General features: G+C 46.9%; 1 protein-coding gene across 7 annotated transcripts in view; it reads left to right on the top strand.

Moving 5' to 3' along the window:
• Nucleotides 1–276: 276 nt before the first annotated feature.
• The window catches only part of VPS53 (VPS53 subunit of GARP complex), a 168772-nt gene continuing 144787 nt past the window's right edge, over nucleotides 277–24261 (top strand). For all 7 annotated transcript variants that reach the window (XR_012425080.1, XR_012425079.1, XM_015437417.4 and 4 more), the window contains exons 1-4: nucleotides 277–511; nucleotides 3356–3436; nucleotides 12916–12965; nucleotides 14792–14858. Coding sequence is in view for 5 of the 7 variants with exons in the window: in XM_015437417.4 (XP_015292903.2) it covers nucleotides 425–511; nucleotides 3356–3436; nucleotides 12916–12965; nucleotides 14792–14858 (285 nt within the window). In the remaining 2 variants the exon portion in view is untranslated. The remainder of the gene's footprint in view (nucleotides 512–3355; nucleotides 3437–12915; nucleotides 12966–14791; nucleotides 14859–24261) is intronic.

Here is a 24261-nt window from a genome sequence, read left to right as displayed (position 1 = left end):
CCTGCGGAGGCTGTGGGCTGTGGGTCGCGACGCCGCCGGGCCGACTTTCACCCGGGCGTGCTGCTGGGGGCCCCGCCCTGCCCCAACCTCGCGGTCCTCGCGGGGGGCGAGCCTTGGGGAGCGAAGAGGCCGCGCCATCCTGAGGACGCGCTGAGGGCACGCGCGGCCGCCGGGGCAAAGCGTTGCCGGGGAGACCCGGGACCTGACAGGAACGCAGCCCCTCTCGGTCCGCCGCGATCCCACAGTTCCGCGGTCCCGGAAGTGCCCTGGCCTCCCGGAAGTGCCGCAGCGGCTGACAGAGCGGCTGACGGAGCCGGGCTCGCCAGGTGGCTGCTGCGAGGGGGTTGCCGTGCTGGGGCCTGGGAGGCGGCTGGAGGCTTGAGTGGGGCTCGCGGCGGGGGTCGGCAGGGGGCCGGGTGGCGGAATGATGGAGGAGGAGGAACTGGAGTTCGTGGAGGAGCTGGAAGCCGTGCTGCAGCTCACGCCCGAGGTGCAGCTGGCCATCGAGCAGGTGAGCGTTCCGCCCCTCGGGAGGGGAGACGCGAGCGCGGGCGCTGGGGAGGCCGCGGCGGGTGGACGGAGGGCCGGGGCCCGGGGCAGCAGGGAAGTGAAGTGGGGAGGTGGCCCGGGTGAGAAGGGGTGTCTGAATCAGAAGGAAAGGAAGGGGAACCCTTTCTAGGCTTCGATTGTCTTTGGCGAGGGCGGGGGGTCCTGGTGGTTTTGGGGAAAAGGAATTGTGCGCCGAGAGAGGACGGCGCTAGGAGAATGCGGGCCTTGGGTGGCATCTTCAGTTTCTGGGGACTGTGGGGGCTTCATTCATTTACCAGGCTCGTGCCAACGCCGCGGTTTCGCAAGCTGGCCCCTCGCGAGTGGCTTGGAACTGGGGGGAGGGCATGACTTTAATTTCTGACGCGGATGGCAGAGCAGAGAGAAAGGGTTGAAAAATGACATTGTTACCATTCTTTTTTTTTTTTTTTTTTTTTTTGTTTGTTTGTTTTTTGAGACGGAGTCTCGCTCTGTCGCCCAGGCTGGAGTGCAGTGACGCGATCTCGGCTCACTGCAAGCTCCGCCTCCCGGGTTCACGCCATTCTCCTGCCTCAGCCTCCCGAGTAGCTGGGACTACAGGCGCCCGCCACCGCGCCCGGCTAATTTTTTTTTTTGTATTTTTAGTAGAGACGGGGTTTCACCGTGGTCTCGATCTCCTGACCTTGTGATCCGCCCGCCTCGGCCTCCCAAAGTGCTGGGATTACAGGCGTGAGCCACCGCGCCCGGCCACCATTTTTAAAAGGTTGACAATTCCTACCGTTGAATCGTTTGGCTGAGGTCGGAGAATACTCCCAGAGTCTCTTTTCCCTGCAGGACCTTTTTTTTTTTCTGAGATGGAGTCTCGCTGTGTCGCCCAGGCTGGGATGCAATGGCGCGATCTCGGCTCACTGCAACCTCCGCCTCCTGGGTTCAAGCGATTCTCCTGTCTCAGCCTCCCGAGTAGCTGGGATTACAGGCGCCCGCCACCGCGCCTGGCTAATTTTTGTATTTTTGGTAAAGACGGGAGTTTCACCGTGTTGAACAGGATGGTCTCGAACTCCTCAGCTCAAGTGACCTGCCCGCCTCGGCCTCCCAAAGTGCTGGGATTACAGACGTGAGCCACCACGCGCGGCCCTGCCTGCAGGAACTCTTCCCTTTGCAAGTTTATTGAAATTTTAAGGCTAATGATATTAGAAATAGGGATTATATTATGTTATGTTATGTTATGTTATGTTATTTTTTTGAGACAGAGTCTCGCTCTGTCGCCCAGGCTGGAGTGCGGGGGTGCCATCTCGGCTCACTGCAACCTCCACCTCCCGGGTTCAAGCGGTTCTCCTGCCTCAGCCTCCCGAGTAGCTGGGATTACAGGAGCCCGCCACCACGCCCGGCTCATGTTTGTATTTTTAGTAGAGATGAGGTTTCACCATGTTGGCTAAGCTGGTCTCGGACTCCTGACCTCAGGCGATCTGCCCGCCTCGGCCTCCCAAAGTGCTGGGATTACAGGTGTGAGCCGCTGCACCCCGTCAGAAATAATGATTTCTAATACTGCAGGGTATTGCTCCTGATAAAGGGAGAAAGTCTTCCTTAAAGGAATTGTCATGAAGTTTTATGATTTAAGAAAGGGATTTATGATTGAGGAAATGGACAATTCCATCATGTCTTATTTAATGGCCCCTGAGAAGCCCTTTTCTTTTCTTTTATTTTTTTGAGACGGAGTCTCGCTGGGTCGCCCAGGCTGGAGTGCAGTGGCGCAGTCTCGGCTCCTTGCAAGCTCCGCTTCCCGGGTTCGTGTCTAAGTTAAACGTGATTTCCACTGTACCAGTAGTTGACATATTTTGACTCTTAATACTTACCGTGGGCCTGCCACTGTACTAAGTAATGTATTGTCCCATTTATAGAGGTGTGTGTGTATGTGTGTACGTGTGTGTGTGTGTGTTTGAGACAGGGTGTTGCTTCTCATCTACCTCCCCTTGATGTGGTAGAAGGCTTCAACTTTTCTAACAGTTGTCTTAGAAGACATTTGGATTCTTTGGCTCTGTATTTCTTTGGAAGGCTTCTTCAGAGATGAAGTTGCTTCCCACAGTGATAACTCTATCAAGCTGGTGAGACCCAGTGTCCAGCAGATAATTTGGCTGCTTGTGTCATCCTCCTTGTTGCATGTTCTTCGGGTTGTTAGGGAGTTAGCTATATTTCTCAGAGGTGGACTGTTTTTGAGACAGGATCTCACCCTGTCACCCAGGTTGAAGTTCAGTGGTACAGTCTCGGCTCACTGCAACTTAACCTCCTGGGCTCCGGTGATCCTCCCACCCCAGCCTCCCAGGTAGCTGGGACTACGACAGGCATGTGCCGTGGCACCCAGCTAATTTTTTTTGTAGAGATGTGGTTTCGCCATGTTGCCCGGGCCAGTCTCCAACTCCTGAGCTCAAGCGATCCACCCAGCCTTATTTTTATATATTTATTTATTTATCTATTTATTTATTTAATTTTATTTTGAGATAGAGTCTTGCTCTGTCGCCCAGACTGGAGTGTAGTGGTGTGATCTTGGCTCATGCAACCTCCACCTCCTGGGTTCAAGTGATTCTCCTGCCTCAGCCTCCTGAGTAGCTGGGATTACAGGTGTGCACCACCACACCCAGCTGATTTTTGTATTTTTAGTAGAGACTGACCTCAGGTGATCCACCCGCCTTGGCCTCCCAAAGTGCTGTGATTACGGGTTTGAGTCACTATGCCTGACCCTTTATTTTCCTTTTAATTGACAAATTAAAATTATATATATATATATTTATGGTGTACCAGCTGTTTTTATATATAATCCTCTCTTTCTATATAGGTGTTTCCAAGCCAGGACCCTCTAGATCGAGCAGATTTCAATGCTGTCGAATATATCAACACCCTGTTCCCAACAGAGCAAGTAAGTAGAGTTTCAGGTTTCCTTCCTTTCAGCGGCTTCTGGCGCATCCTGGGTGTCATGCTTTGCGTGCTACACTAGATCATCTACCGGCCCTTGATAAACAAGGGAGAGTGAAATTCAAATCAAACTCCATCGTCACCACCTGGGGCAGTGAGCCACACTGTGTTGGAATGGAATTCGTTGTATAGTGAACATATTAATAATAATTGTGCTTGTAGGTTGTGAGAGTCCTCCCAGATTTTCTGCTGTAATGGAAAGTGGAAGGGATTTTTATAATGTAGTAGGGAAAGGTGGGGGTGAGGCAGGCAGGAGAAGCCCAGAATCATGAAGCCACTTTCACCTCTATTTCAAGATGTAAATTTTTATTTTTGTTTATTAGTTTTTTTGAGATGGAGTTTTGCTCTTGTCACTCAGGCTGGAGTGCAATGGCATGGTCTCGGCTCACTGCAGTCTCTGCCTCCCAGGTTCAAGCGATTCTTATGCCTCAGCCTTGTGAGTAGCTGGGACTATAGGCACTCACCACCACGCCTGGCTAATTTTTATGTTTTTAGTAGAGATGGGGTTTCACCATGTTGGCCAGGCTGGTCTCAAACTCCTGACCTCGTGATCTACCCGCCTCAGCCTCCCAAAGTGCTGGGATTACAGGTGTGAGCCACTGTGCCTGGCCTCAAGAGACAAATTTTTAGGCTTTATGTTTTATTATTTTTTGTCCGGTGATTTGCCTATAGAGATGGATTTTCTTTCCAAATTGTTTTTTGGGTGTTTGGGTGAGGAGTAGACCAGAACTGGAAGCAGCAGAGTTGGGAGAAGGGCAGCGAGAGTCCCGCTTAGTTTTCATTTCTTCAGTCAGCATTTGTTCAGTAGGTGCCTGTCATGTGTTGTCAGTCACTGTCCCAGGTGCTGGGGGTACAGAGATGAATAAGATCCAGTCCATGCCCTTGAGGTGTGCAGGGTCAAGTGGTGGGAGACCCTGGTGAATGCCGTAAGTGACGATGGGACGGTGCGGTAAGGAAACAAAGACCAGTTCTTCCAAGGAAAATTACAACTTCAGAGAGGAGGTAGCCTGTGTGCCGAGCTTGAGAGATTCATTCATGTATTCATTCAGTAAAACGTAGCCGTCGTTTATTAAATGTCTACTAAGTGTCAGGTACTATTTTTAGAAACCAGGGAGAAATGTAAACATGACAGATCTGGTCTTGGTCTCATGGAGTCTAGTGTAGGGAGGAAGACAAGAAATAAATCAACAGATACACTGTAGATGATCAAACATGGTGGCTGTGATCCCAAGCAGGTTCCCTGACAGAGCGTGATGCATGGGCGGGAGGTCCTTTAGATAAAGGAGCTTAATGGGAAGCTCTCTATGAGGTGGTTCCTTCTAAACTGAGACCTGAGGGACAAGGAGGAGTCAAGCTTGCAGCAGTCTGGCAGGACAGTATTCTAGACAGAGCCAGCAGCCAGGTGTCTCTTCCAGGATGATGAGGGAAGGAAGGTATGGGCGGAAAGCAACACAGGTGCCGAGGGAAGAAACTGAAGGCACAGCCTCTTCCAGTATGATAAAGGAAATAGTTAGAATAAGAAAAGTTATAATAGAAATAGGATATAGAGATGATTATATATGGATATTATCAATCATTAGTCTTTAGTATTAATCTTTGTTTCATTATTATAACCAAGGAAAAACCAGGCCATACAGAGTTAGGAGCTGAAGGAACATCGTAAGAAGTGACCAGAAGACAAGAGAGAGAGCCCTCTGTCACGCCTGGATAAGGGCCGTTTGAAGGCACCTTGGTCTAGCGGTAGCGCCAGTGCCTGGGAAGGCACCTGTTACTTAGCGGACTGTGAAAGGGAGTCTCCCTTTCCCTGGGGAAATTAGAGAACACTCTGCTCCACCAGTTGGCCTGCCCGCAGTCATCCGGAGGCTTAAATGTCCCCCTGTGGTGCTGTGCTTCAGTGGTCACGCTCCTGGTCCACTTTCCTGTTCCGTCTGTACACCTGGCTCCTCCTTTTAAGTTCTTAGAAGATAGCAGTAGCAGAATTAGTGAAAGCATTAAAGTCTTTGATCTTTCTGATGAGTGCATAGAAAAATGCTGACATATGCTGTCCTCCCTCTCTGCTTCAGCTACCACAAAGGGAAGGGCCCCCTGTCACGTGGACATGTGACTTGCTTGACCTTATCCATCATTTGAGATGACTCACACTCCTTTCCCTGCCCCCTTGCCTTGTATGCAATCCATAGCAGTGCGTCCAGGCGTTCGAGGCCACTACTGGGCTCCGCGCACTGGTGGTGGTGGTCCCCTGGGCCCAGCTGTCTTTCCTACTACTGCTTAGTTCCGTGTCTGTCTTTCTATAATCTCTCGTCTCTGCACACAAAGAGAAAACCCACAAGACCCTGTAGGGCTGGACGCTACAGAAGGCCCTTCTAAACATAGGACCAAGGCGCAGAAACAGGAGACACAGGATGTGCACCGTGAATAGAGACTCACAGATGAGGCTGAGGAGGGAGAGCAAGGATCCTGGGAGATCTGTGTTCTAGGCTTATGGTCGCCAGTTTTTTGGAGACCACATGCCTCTCAGTGAAATGCTTTTTTTCTTTCTTCCTTTCTTTTAAAACAGAGTGTTACTCTATTGCCCAGGCTGGAGTGCAGTGGCACAGTCATAGCAGCCTTGAACTCCCGAGCTCTAGCGCTCCCCACACATTGGCCTTCTGAGTAGCTGGTACTACAGGTGCATGCCACCACACACAGCTAATTTTAAAAATTGTTTAGTAGAAACAAGATCTCACTATGAAGCCCAGGCTGGTCTTGAACTCCTGAGCTAATGTGATCCTCCCACCTCGGCCTCCCAAAGTGCTGGGATTACAGGCGTGAGCCACTGCACCTGGCCCAAATATTTTTCACACAACTGATTTTCTTTTCTTTTCTTTTTTTTTTTGAGACAAAGTCTCGTTATTGTCCCCCAGGCTGGAGTGCAATGGCATGATCTTAGCTCACTGCAACCTCTGCCTCCCAGGTTCAAGTGATTCTCCTGCCTCAGCCTCCTGAGTAACTAGGATTACGGGCACGCACCACCACACCCAGCTAATTTCTGTATTTTTAATAGAGATGGGGTTTCACCATGTTGGCCAGGACAGTCTTGATCTCCTGACCTCATGATCCATCCACCCCGGCCTCCCAAAGTGTTGGGATTACAGGCATGAGCCACCACGCCCAGCCCCAGCTGATTTTTAATTTTTTTTAATAGACTGGGCTTTGCTGTGTTGCCCAGACTGGTCTTGAACTCCTGGTCTCAAGCCACCCTCCTGCCTCATCCTCTCAGAGTGCTAGGATTACAGATTTGAGCCACTGTGCATGACCGTAAGTTAAGGATTTGGAACTTGGGTTTCTAGGTAGCCAGATTTGGCTGACTGGGTGGGCATTGGCAGCTTTACGCTTTACCCAGTTACTGGGTGTAAGGAGAAAGAGCAGGTTTCAGTGGCAAGTAGGGCTGGAGTGGGGTGTAAGGGTGAGCCTGAGTTTGAGCATACTCAGGTCATCTGGGTGGAAATAAGTACTTGGGTATTTGCGTGTGGAGCTCATGATCCCCGTTATTGTGACCATCTTGGCAGATCCTTCCAAACTTTTTTTAATGGACATACTGATTTTTAAAATAAATTTTAAAAGACGATATACTGTGTGATTGTCTTTTTTGAGATTTCACAAAAAGCCTTTATAGCTCATCATTTTGTATGAAAGGGGAATTTTAGGAATTAGCTGGAGATAGACATTTGGGAATAGCTACGATAAAGATAGTAGTTGCTGATTCACCAAAACAAAAAGATGTGTTAGATTTGAAAATTATGTAGGAAACCATCAGGTTCTCACCTCTTGTGGTGTTTGTGTATATGCTGTATTTTTTTAAAACTACTGAAAACTCAAGATATTTGTCATTCCGCAGATTCAGTTCCCTGTCTTGTCTACGTGTGCCCCGTGTATATGCTAATGTGTAGTCACGTCTCTTAGAGTAACTCAGGAAATTTGTGAAATAGGGTTGTCTTTACTTCTGTAGTCTCAGAGTTTCACTTAGCAGGTCATCTACCAAGCCAGATTCCTGTGGATCTTAATGAAAAGGTAGTAGAAAGTAGTGGAATAGCTTATAATTTAACTAGTGTTAGATCTTGGGCAAAAACCGTCTGTATACCTCATGGACCTACAGTAAACACTTGTAAATTATGAGTGTCCATGGTTTAAAGTAGAGTTCAGTGTATCAAGAGTGAATTTAGTGTTACTGTGAGGAGGAGGGTGAGAATACATTGCTGTTGAGTGGACGTACTTGTGTGTGTGTGGCTGTCTGGAGCCTGTCGAGGAGCGGACGTACTTGTGTGTGTGTGGCTGTCTGGAGCCTGTCGAGGAGCGGACGTACTTGTGTGTGTGTGGCTGTCTGGAGCCTGTCGAGGAGCGGACGTACTTGTGTGTGTGTGGCTGTCTGGAGCTTGTCGAGGAGTGGACGTACTTGTGTGTGTGTGGCTGTCTGGAGCCTGTCGAGGAGTGGACGTACTTGTGTGTCTGTGGCTGTCTGGAACCTGTCGAGGAGCGGACGTACTTGTGTGTGTGTGGCTGTCTGGAGCCTGTCGAGTGGACGTACTTGTGTGTCTGTGGCTGTCTGGAGCCTGTCGGGTGGCGTGGAATGGATGCCTTTTTCTGTTTCACTGGGCCAGGTCTGAGAGGAGCCTGGATTTTCCATGCAGCAGAGTGCCTGTGGGGCTTTAAATAGTAGCCAAGTTTGGTGACAGTGGTCGAGAAAACCTTTTAAATCTCCTGATTAATTAATTAAACTGAAAATCATCATTTGGAAGTTTGATTAGAGGAAACTAAATGAAATTTATGAAAAACTAATATAAAGCTAACATACTTAGGAAGTTTGAGAAAAGAGTGAAATGGGGAGGTTTCTAAAGAGTTTTTGGTGACCCCAGAAATGCTCTGGATCTGTGTTGTTAAGAGAAAAAACGCAAGGTCCGGCTCACGGCTCTATTCTCCAATCCCAGCACTTTGGGCGGCCAAGGCGGGTGGATCGCTGAGGCAGGAAGATCGCTTGAGCCTTGGAGGTGGAAGTTGCAGTCAGCTGAGATCGTGCCACTGCACTCCAGCCTGGGCGACAGAATGAGATCATGCCTTTAAAAAAATGAAGATAATAAAAAAGATGCCAAATTGCTTATCCCAGTTTATTTTTGTATAGCTAGATAGTTTCATAGTAGAAGGCAATATGCAAAAATTCTGATTGTGGTCATACTGTGGTGTGCAGATGACTTATTTTCTCTAATTGTCAAGAATTACCTTTAGAATCAGGAAATATTTTTCAATAATTAAAACATTTAAAAATTAAACAATTAAAACTGTACAGCCACATTATAACTAAACGAGATGTGTGATTCTCAAAGCTAAGATAAACCCCTCTGCCCAGCCAATGTGCGTTCCCACAGGGCTTTTCTGCAACTCCAGGAGAGGCCCTCAGCCCTGGTGAGGATCGCTGTCATAGCCAGACACTGAACTGATGGGAGTGGGTGTGTCATAGCTGTCGGGTGTCTTGGGGCGCAGGAAAATTAGGTCAAGAACCATTGCGTTAGAGGTAGATTATAGGGTAAGAAAGAGGATCTCTGCAGCCTCAGGCAAAGCACCTGTCCTTTCAGAGCACATTTGTGATGTGTTTTTTTATTTGAGACGGGTTCCCCCTCTGTCACCCAGGTTGGAATGTAGTGGTGTGATCTCGGCTCACTGCAACCTCTGCCTCCCGGGCTCAAGCCATCCTCCCACCTCAGCCTCCTGAGTAGCTGGTACCACAGGTGTGCACCAGCATGCCCAGGTAATTTTTTGTATTTTTGGTAGAGACAGGGTTTTGCCAGGTTGCCCAGGCTGGTCTTGAACTCCTGAGCTTAGGCAACCCACCCACCTCGGCCTCCCAAAGTGTTGGGATTACAGGCGTGAGCCACCGCGCGGGGCTTCATATTTCCCAGTCTTAACATTGAAGAGGAGAAAAGTGTGCCTGGCATGGCAGAGGGGATTGAGGGAAATCATTCCTGTGAAGTGCCTACAGTTGTTGCCTAAGAGACCCACACTAAATGCTGGCAGCCTTTCGCTTTTGCCCCCGCAACAGAAAGCCTGGAAATGAAGGAAAAACAGTCACCCAAGGGCCACCTAATAATCAAATATTATAACTTTAGGATATTTCTTTCTCTTCTTATTTATTTATTTATTTATTTATTTATTGAGACGGAGTCTCTCTCTTGCCCGGGCTGCAGTGTAGTGGTGTGATCTCGGCTCACCGCAACCTCTGCCTCCCAGGTTCAAGCAATTCTTCTGCCTCAACCTCCCGAGTAGCTGGGATTACAGACAACTGCCACCACGCCCGGCTAATTTTTTTTTGTATTTTTAGTAGAGACGGTGTTTCACCATGTTGACCTGGCTGGTCTCGAACTCCTGACCTTGTGATCTGCCCAACTCGGCTTTGCAAAGTGCTGGGATTACAGGCGTGAGCCACCACGCCCGGCCTATTTTTATTTTTATTTATTTTTTCTTTTTGAGATTCTCACTCATCTTCCAGGCTGCAGTGCAGTGGCTCCATCACAGCTCACTGTGCCCTGCAACTCCCAGGCTCAATCAGTCTTCTCTCCTCAGCCTCATAAGTAGCTTGTACTACAGGCGTGTGCCACCACACTGGCTAATTTTTCTATTTTTTGTGGAGACGGAGTTTCACCGTGTTGTCCAGTTTGGTCTCTAACTCTTGGGCTCAAGCAGTCCACCCACCTCAGCCTCCCAAAGGACAGACATAAGCCTCCACACCCGGCCTCTGTTCTTTTTAATAGTTACATTCATTATATTATAAAAATGATATTATAGGGCCAGGTGCGCTGCCTCATTCCTGTAATCCCAGGGCTTTGGGAGGCCAAAGCGGGAGCGTTGCTTGAAGCCAGGAATTCAAGATCAGCTTGGGCAACATAGCAAGACCCTGTGTCTATAACAAAATAGGAAAATTAGCCAGGCTTCGTGCACATACCTGTGTTCCCAGCCACTCAGGAGGCTGGGGTGGGAGGATTGCTTGAGCCCAGGAGTTTGAGGTTACAGTAAGCACCACGGCAGTCCAGCCTAGGTGACAGAGGGAGCTGCCATCTTAAAGGTGGGCTGTTTGATATTATAAAAATACTTGATATCATAAAATGATATTAGAAATATTTTCCTCTTGGCTAGGCACAGTGGCTCATGCCTGTAATCCCAGCACTTTGGGAGGCCAAGGCGGGCAGATCACGAGGTCAGGAGATCGAGACCATCCTGGCTAACATGGTGAAACCCCATCTCTACTAAAAATACAAAAATTAACTGGGCCTGGTGGGACGTGCCTGTAATCCCAGCTACTCGGGAGGCTGAGGCAGGAGAATGGCATGAACCAGGGAGTCTGGCAGTGAGCTGAGATCGTGCCGTTGCTCTCCAGCCTTGTGACAGCTAGTCTCCATCACACACAAAACTATAGGTATATATTAATTATATATAAATTAATTTCTCTTGTTTAAGATTCTTTTTTTTGTTTTTGTTTTTGAGACAGGGCTGTTTAACCCAGGCTGGAGTGCAGTGGTGCAAACATGGCTCACTGCAGCCTCGACCTTCTGGGCTCAAGTGATCCTCCCACCTCAGCCTCCTGAGTACCTGGGACTACAGGCACCCGCCACCACGCCTGGCTAACTTTTTTATTTTTTGGAGAGATGGGGTCTCTGTCTGGGCTGGTCTTGAATTCCTGGGTTTGAGTGATCCTCCCACCTTAGCCTCCCAAAATGCTGGGATTACAGGCATGAGCCATCATGCCCAGCCTGAGATTCATTTTTACCTCAAGCTGGTCTTGGATTTCTGAAAATTCTGAGTAACTGTTGGCTTAGTCAGCACAGTAAGATGAGCTGTGATGACCCAGTCTGACATCTCAAACACTCAGGGCCCGTTTCTCTTACCAGACCTGCTCCTGGAAGGCACCTAGCTGCCTCCTCCCCTCAGAAGTAGCCAGAAGTGATTTATAAGCATATTTCCTGCAATATCCCTAATTCCTTCTGAGATAAAATATTTGTTAAGGGAGAGAGAAAGAAGATTTGCTAAATTGTATTTTGAAAACTAGTATTAAAATAGTACTGTAAAATTGTACCTCATCTCGTCCATTAGGGGGCACCATTTCCTCACATTTTCTCATCTCTAAGGTCAGAAGTGATCCCTTTGTTTTGTCATTATAATAAGCTTTATTATAGTCACAGTACTAGTGCATAGTCAATAATTATAAAATACAGACAAAAAGAAGACTTTTTTTTTTTTGAGAAGGAGTTTTGCTCTTGTTGCCCAGGTGGGAGTGCAACGGCCTGATCTCAGCTCATTGCAGCCTCCGCCTCCTGGGTTCAAGCGATTCTCCTGCTTCAGCCTCTTGAGTAGTTGGGATGACAGGTGCCCTCCACCACGCCTGGCTAATTTTTTTTTTTTTTGTATTTTCAGTAGAGATGGGGTTTCGCCATGATGGTCAGGCTGGTCTCAAACTCCTGACCTCAGGTGATCTGCCCACCTCAGCCTCCCAAAGTGCTGGGATTAGAGGCATGAGCCACTGCACCCAGCCCAAGAAGCAAAATTTGAAATCCCTTCTTTTCATATTGTAATACATAGTTGATAGATTATAGCTACTAATGCTGCAACTACTAATAGATTACAACTACTCCTATTTATCGTTCCAGACTTTTTTCTAATGAATCTATATACTAAAAAACAAATTTGTGTATTTATTAAAGTATAACATAATACAGAGGAGTACACAAATCTTAAGGGTACAACTTGATGAATTTTCACAAAATAAACATAGCCATGTCACCGCCACCCATATCAAGAAATAAACCATTTTAAAAAACTTCAGAAGGCCTTTCCTTGCGTCTTCACTGTCACTACCTTCCCCCAGAGATAACCACAGTCCTCGCTTCTAACACAGGAGAATTGTGTTAGTGAAATCGTATCCTATGTCCTCTTGCGTCCGGCTTTTTTTGTGCCCCGTTCCGTTAGTAATGTTTATCCATGGTGGTGTGTGTTCATTCATTTTCGTTGCTGTATTTTGTTACATGAATTTGTCACAATCACATATACCCCGGGTCAGCAAACTTTTCTACAAAGGTCCAGGTAGTGAATATTCTAGGCTTTGCAGCTCTACAGTGTCTTTCACAGCTGCCTAACGCCACTGTCGCTCAAGAGCAGCCGGAGGCAGGACGCACGTGAATGGGCGCGGCTGTGTTCCAATAAAACTTTATTGACAAAAAACGGGCTGGGCTAGATTTGCCAGTACCTTCCAACTACTGCTTTACTTTTTTAAAGCAAAGCTCATACCACGTGATTAAAGTTTTTGAGCTTTCATAAGTAGCTGTTAGAGCACATCATTTCCCTGGGAAAGAGGAATTCCAGGAAGTGGACTAACAGCTGGGCACTCTTTCTTCTTTATTGTAGTCTCTGGCGAACATAGACGAAGTCGTGAACAAAATTAGGCTGAAAATAAGGTAAGTAACATTGTGTGATTGTTCATCATTAATGAAAAGTGTGTTGTTAATTTAGTTAATCACATTCTGGATCACATTTTTCTGTGAGAGCACTGGAATCTCAAGTTTGCCATAGATGGTAATATAGTTCCTTTTTTAAATTTTCATTTATTTATTTATTTATTTTTGAGACGGATTTTTGCTCATTGCCCAGGCTGGAGTGCAGTGGTGCGATCTTGGCTCACTGCAACTTCCACCTCCCGGGTTCAAGTCATTGTCCTGCCTCAGCCTCCCGAGTAGCTGGGATTACACGCCTGGCAAATTTTGTATTTTTAGTAGAGACGGGGTTTAACCATGTTGGTCAGGCTGGTCTTGAACTCCTGACCTCAAGTGATCCACCGGCCTTGGCCTCCCAAAGTGCTGTGATTACAGGCTGGAGCCACTACACCTGGTCATATAATTCTTTTATCCGTATGAACTTTGTGGCAAGGAACTCAATTCTTGGCCAGTCTTCAATTATTCATACAAAAGGAAGGAAGCTGTGACAGAGTCTATTCAAAACAGCTTTTGTAATTATAGAAGGAGGCAAAAGCTTTTCTGATAGATTTTTTTTTTCTTTTTTTCAGTTTATTTTTATTTTTTGAAACAAAGTCTTACTCTGTGCCCCAGGCTGGAGTGCAGTGGTACAGTTACAGCTCACTGTAGCCTTGAACTCCTGGGCTCAAGCGATCCTCCCACCTCAGCCTCCCAAGTAGCTGGGACTATAGGTGCGCACCACCGCACTTCACTAATTTTTGTATTTTTTGTAGAGATGGGGTTTCGCCTTGTTGGCTAGGCTGTTCTCGAACTCCTGAGCTCAAGCGATCTGCCTGCCTCTGTCTCCCACATCTACTAGATTTTTTTTTTTTTTGAGATAGAGTCTGGCTCTGTCACCCAGGCTAGAGTACAGTGGTGTGATTTTGGATCTGCCTCTCAGGTTCAAGCAATTCGTAAGCCTCAGCCACCCAAGTAGCTGGAATTACAGGCATGCACCACTATGCCCAGCTAGTTTTTGTATTTGTAGTAGAGACAGTGTTTCATTGTGTTGGCCAGGCTGGTCTTGAACACCTGGCCTCAAGTGATCCATCCGCCTCCACCTCCCAAAGTGCTGGGATTACAGGTGTAAGCCATTCTGTCTGTCCTTCTACTGGCTTTTTAATGGCTTTATTTCCCTGTTTTTATGGATTTACCTGTTTTTTTATTCCCAAGGCTTAGACATGAAGATGGGCTTACATGTGTATCCTTTGGTCACATAACAGCTAACAGATCTGCTGGTGGGTTCGGTGGTGACCCATGATTAAACATTGTGAACTGTGGGGGCAGAGGAGCTGGAAGCCGTCGATCTGCCTCAGACATAGATTGGATGATCAGGGCCTGGAGTGGGAAGCACTGATTCTGTCTGTCGCCCTGGCTCTTTCTGCCTCATAAGGGGACTGAGAAAGGGATTGTGTGTGAGGTAATTTGAGTTCTCTGGCGTGTTCACATAAAGGTTTAGGAACTTTGTCATTCCTGATATACGCCATGAAAAATCCTGCAAGTTTTATTAGTCTTTTCAGACAGCTCTGACTGTGAAGTGAAAATAGCCATTTCTAACAACAAGGCGATGCGTCAGTCTGCGCTGGGCTTGGCCTCCCACACGGCTGTGGCTGCCCTCCTCCTTCCTGATGTCACTCACACATGTTTGGTTTTTGGGACGTTTAGGTGCAGTCTGCAGAAGTTGATGGATACATTACTCTTTTATTTTTTTCCTTTGGCCAGCCTAGAATAAAGAGTATTTGAATGACTGTATCCTTGAACTGTTTTGCTAGGAGACTGGATGACAATATTCGAACTGTTGTAAGAGGCCAGACGAACGTGGGGCAGGATGGACGGCAAGTAAGTAACTTATTCCTTCCTATTACCTGTGCTCCCCCAGTTTCTCCCGACAACCAGATGACCAAAACATCGACGTGCCTTCTCGCAATTCCCGCAGAGCACTTTCCAGTTGATCCGTTTCATACATGGCAGGACAGGGCAGGGCAGGCGCCCAGAGCAGCCACGTGCTGTCACTCAGTGTCCCTTGGACCAGGCCTGTGTACTGTGGCACCGCTCACTCGAGGCCAGACGAGAACACGGGAGCTTCCTTGTCTTTCTCCTTAGTGTTGGGTATCTCTTGTGCCCTCTTTTATTTTGTGGGCTGTGGCTAAAGGAGGTTGCTGCATTGGTCAGCTAAGTTGTTGGGGTTTTGATATTACTCTTGGAACTGCAAAAGATAGTAACCTGACATAGTTATGATTTCCTCGCACCTCACTTTGCCAGCAGGCAGGTAGCTCAAGATTCATTTAAAAATTTTACAAGTTGGTTGGGCACAGTGGCTCACTCCTGTAATCCCAGCACTTTGGGAGGCTGAGGCAGGTGGATCACTTGAGGCCAGGAGTTTGAGATCAGCCTGGCCAACATGGCGAAACCCTGTCTCTACTAAAAATACAAAAATTAGCTGGGTGTGGTGGTGCGCTCCTCTAATCCGGGCTACTCAGTAGGCTGGGGCATGAGTCACTTGAACCCGGGAGCCAGAGGTGGCAGTGAGCCGAGATCGCACCACTGCACTCCAGCCCGGACGACAGGGGTGAGACTGTCTCAAAAAAAAAAAAAAAGTTTTGGAAGTCTATTGGATCTGGTTGAGGAGGCTGTTGGAGGGAATAGGGAAAAGTGTGTGTGGGGGGAGATACTCTTTAATACTTGAGGGGCCAGATGCTACCTGTGAACCATTTCCCTTTTCATTCGATTCTGTTCTTCCGTTGAGGCGTTGTATTTCAGAACGGCTGTCTGAATGGAAGTGCTGAGCGTGCCTTTCTAGCCGTCCTCTCTCGCCTAAGGGAGGACATCCTGTCCTCCCTTCTCAGCACTAACTCAGGTCAGGACTGCACCTTTGCAGTCACTTCAGTGCTGTGCTTTCTCCTCTTGGACATTTTTTAGGACAGCTAATTTCTACAAATGTCCATCCTGCTGCCCAGATTTGGAGTGGGAGGAGGATAGTCCTGTGCTGAGATTTCCAGATCTCCGATAATTCTGTTTCCTCTGCTAGTCGTTTACAGATGTTAGGAGTCTCTTTCTCTTACATCTGTAGTTTTCGCATCTGTCTGTTTTTGCTACATTATATCACTTTTTTTTCCACTTCATAGTCACTTTCCATGTGATAGCCAGTTTCCTTTGGCCTGTTTGTGAGTAGTTGGCCTTCTTGTCACCTTCAGAATTTGTGTGTAGACACATTGGGTTCCTAGAAGTGTTCCTGTTTTCTGGACTCTTGCATGGTTTTCAGTCCTCGTTCCCTCATCTTGTCTGTCGAGGTCTTGTTCCCTCGTCTTTTCTGTATTACATGAAGCATGGTTTCTTCGGCAGATGAGGCCTGTGTAAATGGGACCTGCAGAGGGGTCCTGCAGAGGGACCGGGTGGCCTCAAGCCCTCCAGCTGCACTCTGCTGCTTAGCTGTCCTAGTCTGTGTTTGGTCGTAGTGTCTGCCTCTTCAGACACCGCGTTAGCTCTGGCCACCAAATGAAATCCAAGGCCAGGCATGGTGGCCCACACCTGCAGTCCCCACACTTTGGGAGGCAGAGGCGGGGAGATCACTTGAGCCTAGGAGTTCAAGGCCATCCTGGGCAACATGACAAAACCCCGTCTCTACAAAAAGTACAAAATTAGCTGGGCATGATGGTGGCCTGTGCCTGTAGCCAGCTACTGAGGAGGCCGAGACAGGAAGATCAGCTGAGCCAGGGAGTTCGAGGCTGCAATGAGCCATGATCACACCACCGCACTCCGGCCTGGGAAACAGAGTGAGACCCTGTTTAAAAAAATAATAATAATAAAAAAAGAAAGAAAGAAAAAAATTCAAATTCCTTTGCTTGGCATTCAAAATTCTGGTCTCCGTTTCCAGTTTTGCCTCCTGTTGTATTCTGTCTGCACCGAAGACTTTGTGCTCCAGAGCATGCCTGTGCTTTCCAGGCCTGTGCTTTGTGCTCCGCGAGCCTGTGCTTTCCAGGCCTGTGCTTTGTGCTCCGCGAGCCTGTGCTTTCCAGGCCTGTGCTTTGTGCTCCACGAGCCTGTGCTTTCCAGGCCTGTGCTTTGTGCTCCGCGAGCATTGCCTGTGCTTTCCAGGCCTGTGCTTAGAGACTCTGTTGTGCCTGAAATGCTTTTCCTCCTATCTCTCTCAGCAGCTGCATTTCCCAATCTTACCCGTCCAAGGGCCAGCTCGGATATTAGTTTCTTGACGACGTTTTCTGTCGACTTCATCTGAATACATTCAGGAATCAGAATTTTGAATTAGAAAGGATTTAAAACTCATCTGGGCCACTCCCCTCATTTTACAGAGAAGAAAATAGATTCTAGTGTCACTTGATATCCTTTCTCCATAAATCCCACAGCCCTATTCTTGTACTTTTCATTTGGCTTTTGGGGTCTCCCTTGACTTACTAGAGAACAAATCTCATCCCTTCGATGTTTATAAGCTCCTGGAAGGTAAGAACTGTGTCTTTGTCATCTTCGTATTTCATTACACATAGGCTACGTGCAGTAACATTTTATTCAGCTGAGCTGGGCACAATGGCTCTTGCTTGTAATCCCAACACTTCGGGATGCCTAGGCAGGAGGATGACTTGAGGCCAGGAGTTTGAGACCAGCCTGGGCAACATAGCAATACTCGTCTCCGCAGAAAGGTAAAAGAATTAGCTGGATATGGTGGTACAAGCTTCAGTGAGCTGTAATGGTGCCGCTGCACTCCAGCCCGGGTGGCAGAGTGAGAACCCATCTCCAAAAACAACAGCAAACCCCCCCCCCAACATTTTATGCAAGTATATTGGATATTTTGTCTAAGATTGTTTATTAATTATAAATAAACAAAAACGTTTTATCATAAAAACATCATTTTGATGAGCAAGTGGGTGTTCCTTAAAAGTGATTTAAAACTGGCTTTGTGCGTGAAGAGTCCCCACTTGCTACTGTTGGGAATAGTCACACTACTTGTTCAGTGTGGTTGAGCTTACATTTAGAATGGCTCACTAGAAGTCTTAAAATACAGGAGTCATAGATGTTTAAAATTTCAAGAATGTGAAAGTAGCGAGTGATTCATCAGCATCTTTTGTTGGGTCATGCTGTGTATAATAGATGTATATCTTTTAGTTATTTACGTTTCATCCTGTGGTTCTGGACTCTTGCAAGCTAGCAGTATTGCAGAGTCAGACCCGAATTAGACAGTCGGCGGAATGTCGCGTTCTCCCCCGTCCCGTGTTGATGGGTTGCAGGCTGCCGCGGCAGAGCAGGTCGTATTTCAGAGAGCAGGACCACATTTCCAAGAATGTTTAGATAGCATTTCAATCTGTGATGGAATTTTGTATTCGTCTCCTTAGAATCCAGACAGAAAGGAAGCCCAGAAGAAATAATTGCTTTTCCTGTCGTGCCCCCATCTGTCTTTTCCAGCAGTTTGTAATGCATACTGAAGTAGAAGCTTTTTTTTTTTTTTCCAAGGAGCTCTTGGGTCCTGTCCTTGTCAGCTCCTAGGGATGAACGCCTTGGTCTCCAGCCCTGGCTGGCTGGTTTGCTAAAAGGAGTCTGTTTGACTGGCGCAGACTTGGTGGAATTATGGATGTTCCAACATACTGAGTTTTATAGGTCAAGAGGCCCCACGTTCCCCTCTTCCCTGGAACAGAAGAGAAGTTTGCTTTCAGCACTTGCTTCCTAAGCTTCTGAAGAACACTCAGAAGGGAGTGGCAACATGTACAAAAGGAGGTTTTCCTTTTATAAATTTAATCTTGATTGTGTTTAACCAGAACTGATGTGCTGCTTTTTAATTTATATTTATTATTATTATTATTTTAGGGACAGGGTCCTGCCCTGTTGCTCAGGCTGGAGTGCAATCATTGTTCACGGTAACCTTGAACTCCTGGGCCCAAGTGATTCTCCCACCTCAGCCTCCGAAGTAGCTGGGACTACAGGCATGCGCCACCACACACAGCTATTTTTTATTTTTTAGTTTTGGTAGAGATGGGTTCTTGCTGTGTTGCCCAGGCTGGTCTTGAACTCCTGGCCTGAAGTGATCCTCCTGCCTCGGCCTCCCAAAATGCTGAGATTATAGGCATGAGCTACTATGCCCAGCCTAGATTGCTTTTTGCTTCTTTATTTTTTTTTTGAGACAGAGTCTTCCTATGTCACCCAGGGTATAGTGTAGTGGTGTGATCTCGGGTCACTGCAACCTCCGCCTCCTGGGTTCAAGCGATTCTCCTGCCTCAGCCTCCTGAGTAGCTGGGATTACAGGCGCACACCACCATACCCGGCTCATTTTTGTATTTTTAGTAGAGACGGGGTTTCACCATGTTGGCCAGGCTGGTCTCAAACTCCTGACCTCATGGTCCGCCCACCTTGGCCTCCCAAAGTGCTGGGATTACAGGCACATGCCACCATGCCCAGCTAATTTTTGCATTTTTAGTAGAAACAGGGTTTCACCATATTGGTCAGGCTGGTCTCAAACTCCTGACCTCATGGTCCACCCGCCTCAGCCTCCCAAAGTGCTGAGTACAGGCATGAGCCACCACGCCCAGCTAGATGTGCTTCTTAATCTGTAAATAAGGGGAAAGTGTTCACTTCACGTTCATGGTGTCTTAATTGACGTTTTTAGCAGAAAAGTTCCTTTTGAAAAGCAATGTTTTTGACTCAAAAATTATTTGGGGGTAAGGAATGATTTAAATATTGAAGACATAACTAGGTCATTTCTTGAGCTTCTTGAAGTTTCTGAAATACCAGCCGCTTGGATAAATTCTGCTAAACATTTGGAGAGTCTTTGGGTTTTGACCGCCTCCTATGTGGGCCAGCTTGAACTGGTCTAGTCTGTAACCTCTGCTAACCGGATGATGATGCTCTTACAAAGTTTATATGGCACTGAATCTTCCCCATTTTTATCTGTTGAAATCATCAGTCAAAAGCTTTAATTAAATGCCCACATGTTTGAAACTTTGTGGATGAGTCAGTTCAACAAGTACGTGATGTGATATGCTATGAAATTTAGGCAGCTTCCCAAGAATTAAAATGGATGTCCTGAATGTGGGTGAAAGAGCAGTGAATAGAGGGGCGGATTAGAGGAGGAAAAAGCCGGCAGTGGGAAGTTTCAAGAGTGGCCAAACGTTGACCAGTTGTCAGTAAGCTCTCAGACTCACAGGAGAGGATCAGCCACCGCGTTTCTGTCTCTTCACTGGAGCCTGGCTGCAATGTATCTGTTTCTTTGATCAGAATAAGAGTAAGGTTTGGGAGGAGAAGAGAATTATTACAAGTCGTCCCCACTTATCTGTGGGGGATACATTCCAAGACCCCCAGTGGATGCCTGAAACCCAGAGAGTAGCAAACTATATATATACTGTATTTTTTCCTATGTATACACACCTGTGATAAATTTTAGTATGCAAATTAGGCACAGTAAGAGATTAACCACAATAACTAAACATAAAAGAGCACGATTATGACAGTGTTCCAGCATCAGTCCTCTTGTGATTTGGAGCTGTGTGTAATAGCTGAGATGGCTGCTGAGTGGCTGATAGACACGCTCTGTATTCAGCGGGATATTCTGGGCGGGGGAACGATTTGTGACCGGGTCAGGACAGAATTGAGTGGTGTAAGATTTTATCACGTTACTCAGAATGGCACATAATTGGAAATTTACTAATTGTCTTTTTCTGGAATTTTCCATTTAATATTTTTGGACCACAGTCCACTACAGGTAGCTAAAACCTCAGAAAGTGAACTGCTGATAAGGAGGGGGTGCTGTATTGATCACTCCTTCGCTTTGGAAGAAGGATTAGGTAATTATAGTAAAATCTTCCACCCAGGTCAGGAGTCCTTCGCATTACATCTCTGACATTTCCTTATCCTGCAGAAGCTTGGATACTTTCAATGATGGGGAGGTTGCTACTTTGTGGGTCCGCAGGACAGACTAATTCAGTTTTACGGCTTTAGTTATGAGAAACTCCTTTCTTAGACTGAAGTGAAATAGTGAAATAGACTTCGTTGTAACTGCTTGTTGATCTTAGTTCTGCCAGCTGGACGGGTGTAAGCCTAATCCCTTTTCCTTACTACAGCTTCTGAAATTGAAAATGGATGTTATGTTCCTAAGTGTTCCCTTTTCTAGGCTAACCATTCTTAGTTTCTTTATAATGTAATCTCCAGACCCTTTATCATTCTTGCTCTTGATAGCTGTTTGTCGGCCTCCCTCTTAAAATGTGACTCCCAGGAGTGGACGTGCTGTGTCAACATACAATGAGACCATCGACCTCCTTGTTCTGGGCTGAGCTCATTAACTTAGGGACTGGGGGTTCAGAGTGTCTGTCAACTCCCTGAAATTAACTGTAAATTTTTGTACGTCTAGACATTTATGGGAGGAAAACTTACTGATTTTTCTAGATTTCCTAAGGAGTCTATGACTCTTCAAAACTTAAGGGCCACCAGTTGTAGACACTGTTCTTCCATTACCTTGGATTTGGTGAGATTTTTTATTTTAGACACTGTTCTTCCATTACCTAGGATTTGCTGAGATTTTTGGCAGCTGTATTACATGGTTGGCTTCTGTTGAGTTGGCAGTCACCTGAAACCCCCAGGTCAAGGGTTGCAAACAGATGTCCACAGAGCTAGGAAAGTAACCTAAATGGTGTAAGCAGGCTAGTGTGTGTCCGGATACATCCAGGGGAGTGAATGCCCTGTCCTGAGGGGATGGTCACAGGTGAATTCTAACCAGCTGTTGTCATGTCTGAATGCAGACCTGGAATTGCCAAATCTATCAGTTTTTTAAGAGAAGCTGGAAATCCGGATTTTCATGTGACTCTCACAATTGTTAACCATTGGCTTAGTGTTTTTCACGAACACTGTGAAGGCCAAACACTGCAAAGGCCAAACAAAACACGTCTGTGGGCAGTACTGTCCCAGGCCTTTCTTCATATGACTTTCATCTAAACTTTCTCCACCTCTGTTTGTGCAAGAGATTGTTTGAAATTGTCAGACTGTGTGTGTCTCAGCCTTCGTTCATCCCACTAGTTCTGCTCGATGGTTTATCCCATCAAGACCTTTGGGAACCTTGATGACCTCCCACTTTGTCATTAGCAGATTTGCCAGACATGCCTTCTGTGTCTTCATTCAAGCTGTAGATGCAAAGGCGGAATGGGGTGGATTCGGAGCTGTGTGACGTGCCGTCGGAGGCTTCCTGTTCTTTCTTCCTCCTCACTTCAGCGCAAAGTGCCAGACCCACAGCACAGGATTTCTGCCTGTCCGTGCATGTCGTCCGGGGCTGTGTTTCTTCGACTTTCCATGTCTTGATTTTTACCAAAAAAGGAGGCCATTAATACTTGCCTTCTTCACTGTTACATAGAGATATAAAGATTTATGAACTAAAGCAGCAAAGTACATTGCCTTCCAAGGAGAAAGTGTTCCTTGCTTTTCTTCCTCAAAATTAGCATATTATGCAATTCAAGCATTAGAACAAAAATAGGCTGGGCTTGGTAGCTTACGCCTGTAATCCCAACACTTTGGGAGGTGGAGGTGGGCGGATCACCCGGGATCAGGAGTTCAAGACCAGCCTGGCCAACATTGTGAAACCTGGACTTTACTCAAAATACAAAAATTAGCCGGATGCAGTGGTGTGTGCCCTTAGTCCCAGCTACTCAGGAGGCTGAGGCTGGAGAATCGCTTGAACCTAGGAGGTGGAGGTTGCATTGAGCTGAGATGGCGCCACTGCACTGCAGCCTGGGTGACAGAGTGAGACTCCATCTCAAAAAAAAAAAAAAAGTTAGTCCAGCATGGTGACACAAACCTAGAGTCCTGGCTACTCAGGAGTTTGAGGTGGGGGATTGTGTGAGCCCAGGGGCTTGAGGCTACAGCAGTCTGTGGTGGCTCCACTGCACTGCAGCCTGGGGACCCTGCCTCAAGTGCAAAGAACAAAAATAACTGCTCTCCAAGACTGACTTCCCAGCATGGCATTGATCTTCGTTATGTGGGATTTTGAATTTGTCATTGTCAGCTCGCTAGAAGGAGACTTTATATTCTTATCCTCCATCATTTTAAATTGGTCCTTTCTCTCATTCTCTCGGGAGGAAAACGAAGCCCATCGATTGACAGAAATGGAAGAAAATGAATGGTATTAGTATTAAAGGGACCACAAAGAGTTTGGAAAAAAATGGCAGTTGCTCCTTGCTTCCTCCTGCTGGAACGTATCACAGCTGAGATGACTGAGCTTTTAAAGCATGGCCTCAAAGTTTCCCACTAGTGGCCAAGAATGGCTGGACGGTTTTTGTTTCTTTTCAGTTACTATTTTTTGCGTTGCACTTTTCAGCGTGTCTTCAAATAACACTAAACTTCAGGAATTGCTGTGGTTTGGGCATGACCTGGGAGTGCCGTCAACACCATGATCTGTGTGGCAGCCCTGGACTCGGGTTGTTAGAAAAGCCTTTTGTAGGGGCAGAGTTTTGATTCGGGCTCACAGTCATTTCCCAACCAGGATTTCTTACATCTAGTGCAGAGGTCAAGGTTGGCTTGCCTTTGTCAAGTTGAATCCGGCGACTGTTCATTTTGCCTGCTTCCGGAGTGCTGCTGATTGTAGTTGAGGCGGGGCTGGCGACTGTTCATTTTGCCTGCTTCTAGAGTGCTATTGATTGTAGTTGAGGCGGGGCTGGCGACTGTTCATTTTGCCTGCTTCTAGTGTGCTGCTGATTGTAGTTGAGGGCTGTTGATTGTAGTTGAGGCGGGGCCGGCGACTGTTCATTTTGCCTGCTTCTGGAGTGCTGTTGATTGTAGTTGAGGGCTGTTGATTGTAGTTGAGGCGAGGCTGGCGACTGTTCATTTTGCCTGCTTCTAGAGTGCTGTTGATTGTAGTTGAGGCGAGGACTCATAAAATGTCCATTAATTGTTTAACAATGTCGTGCAACTGGGTTTGGTCTCACTACCATTCTTCATCCTGTTTATTGCACACAAGCCTTGTGTATTAGTCTGTTCTCACACTGCTATGAAGAAGTACCTTAGACGGGGTAATTTATAAAGGAAAAAGGTTTAGTTGACTCACAGTTCTGCTTGGCTGGGGATGCCTCAGGCACCTTCCAACATGGTGGAAAGGGAAGCAAACCCATCCTTCCTCACAAGGTGGCAGGAGAGAGGAAGAATGAGAGCTGAGCGAAGGGGGAAGCCTCTTATAAAACCATCAGATCTTGTGAGAAGTTACTATCACGTGAGTGGAATGGGAGAAACCACCCTGTGATTCAGTGACTTCCCACCAGGTCCCTCC

Source organism: Macaca fascicularis, chromosome 16 (assembly GCF_037993035.2).
Source record: "Macaca fascicularis isolate 582-1 chromosome 16, T2T-MFA8v1.1".
In the NCBI taxonomy this organism is placed as follows: Eukaryota; Metazoa; Chordata; class Mammalia; order Primates; family Cercopithecidae; genus Macaca; species Macaca fascicularis.
Note: the sequence above shows the minus strand (reverse complement) of the source record. Positions and strands in the feature narration are given on the sequence as shown.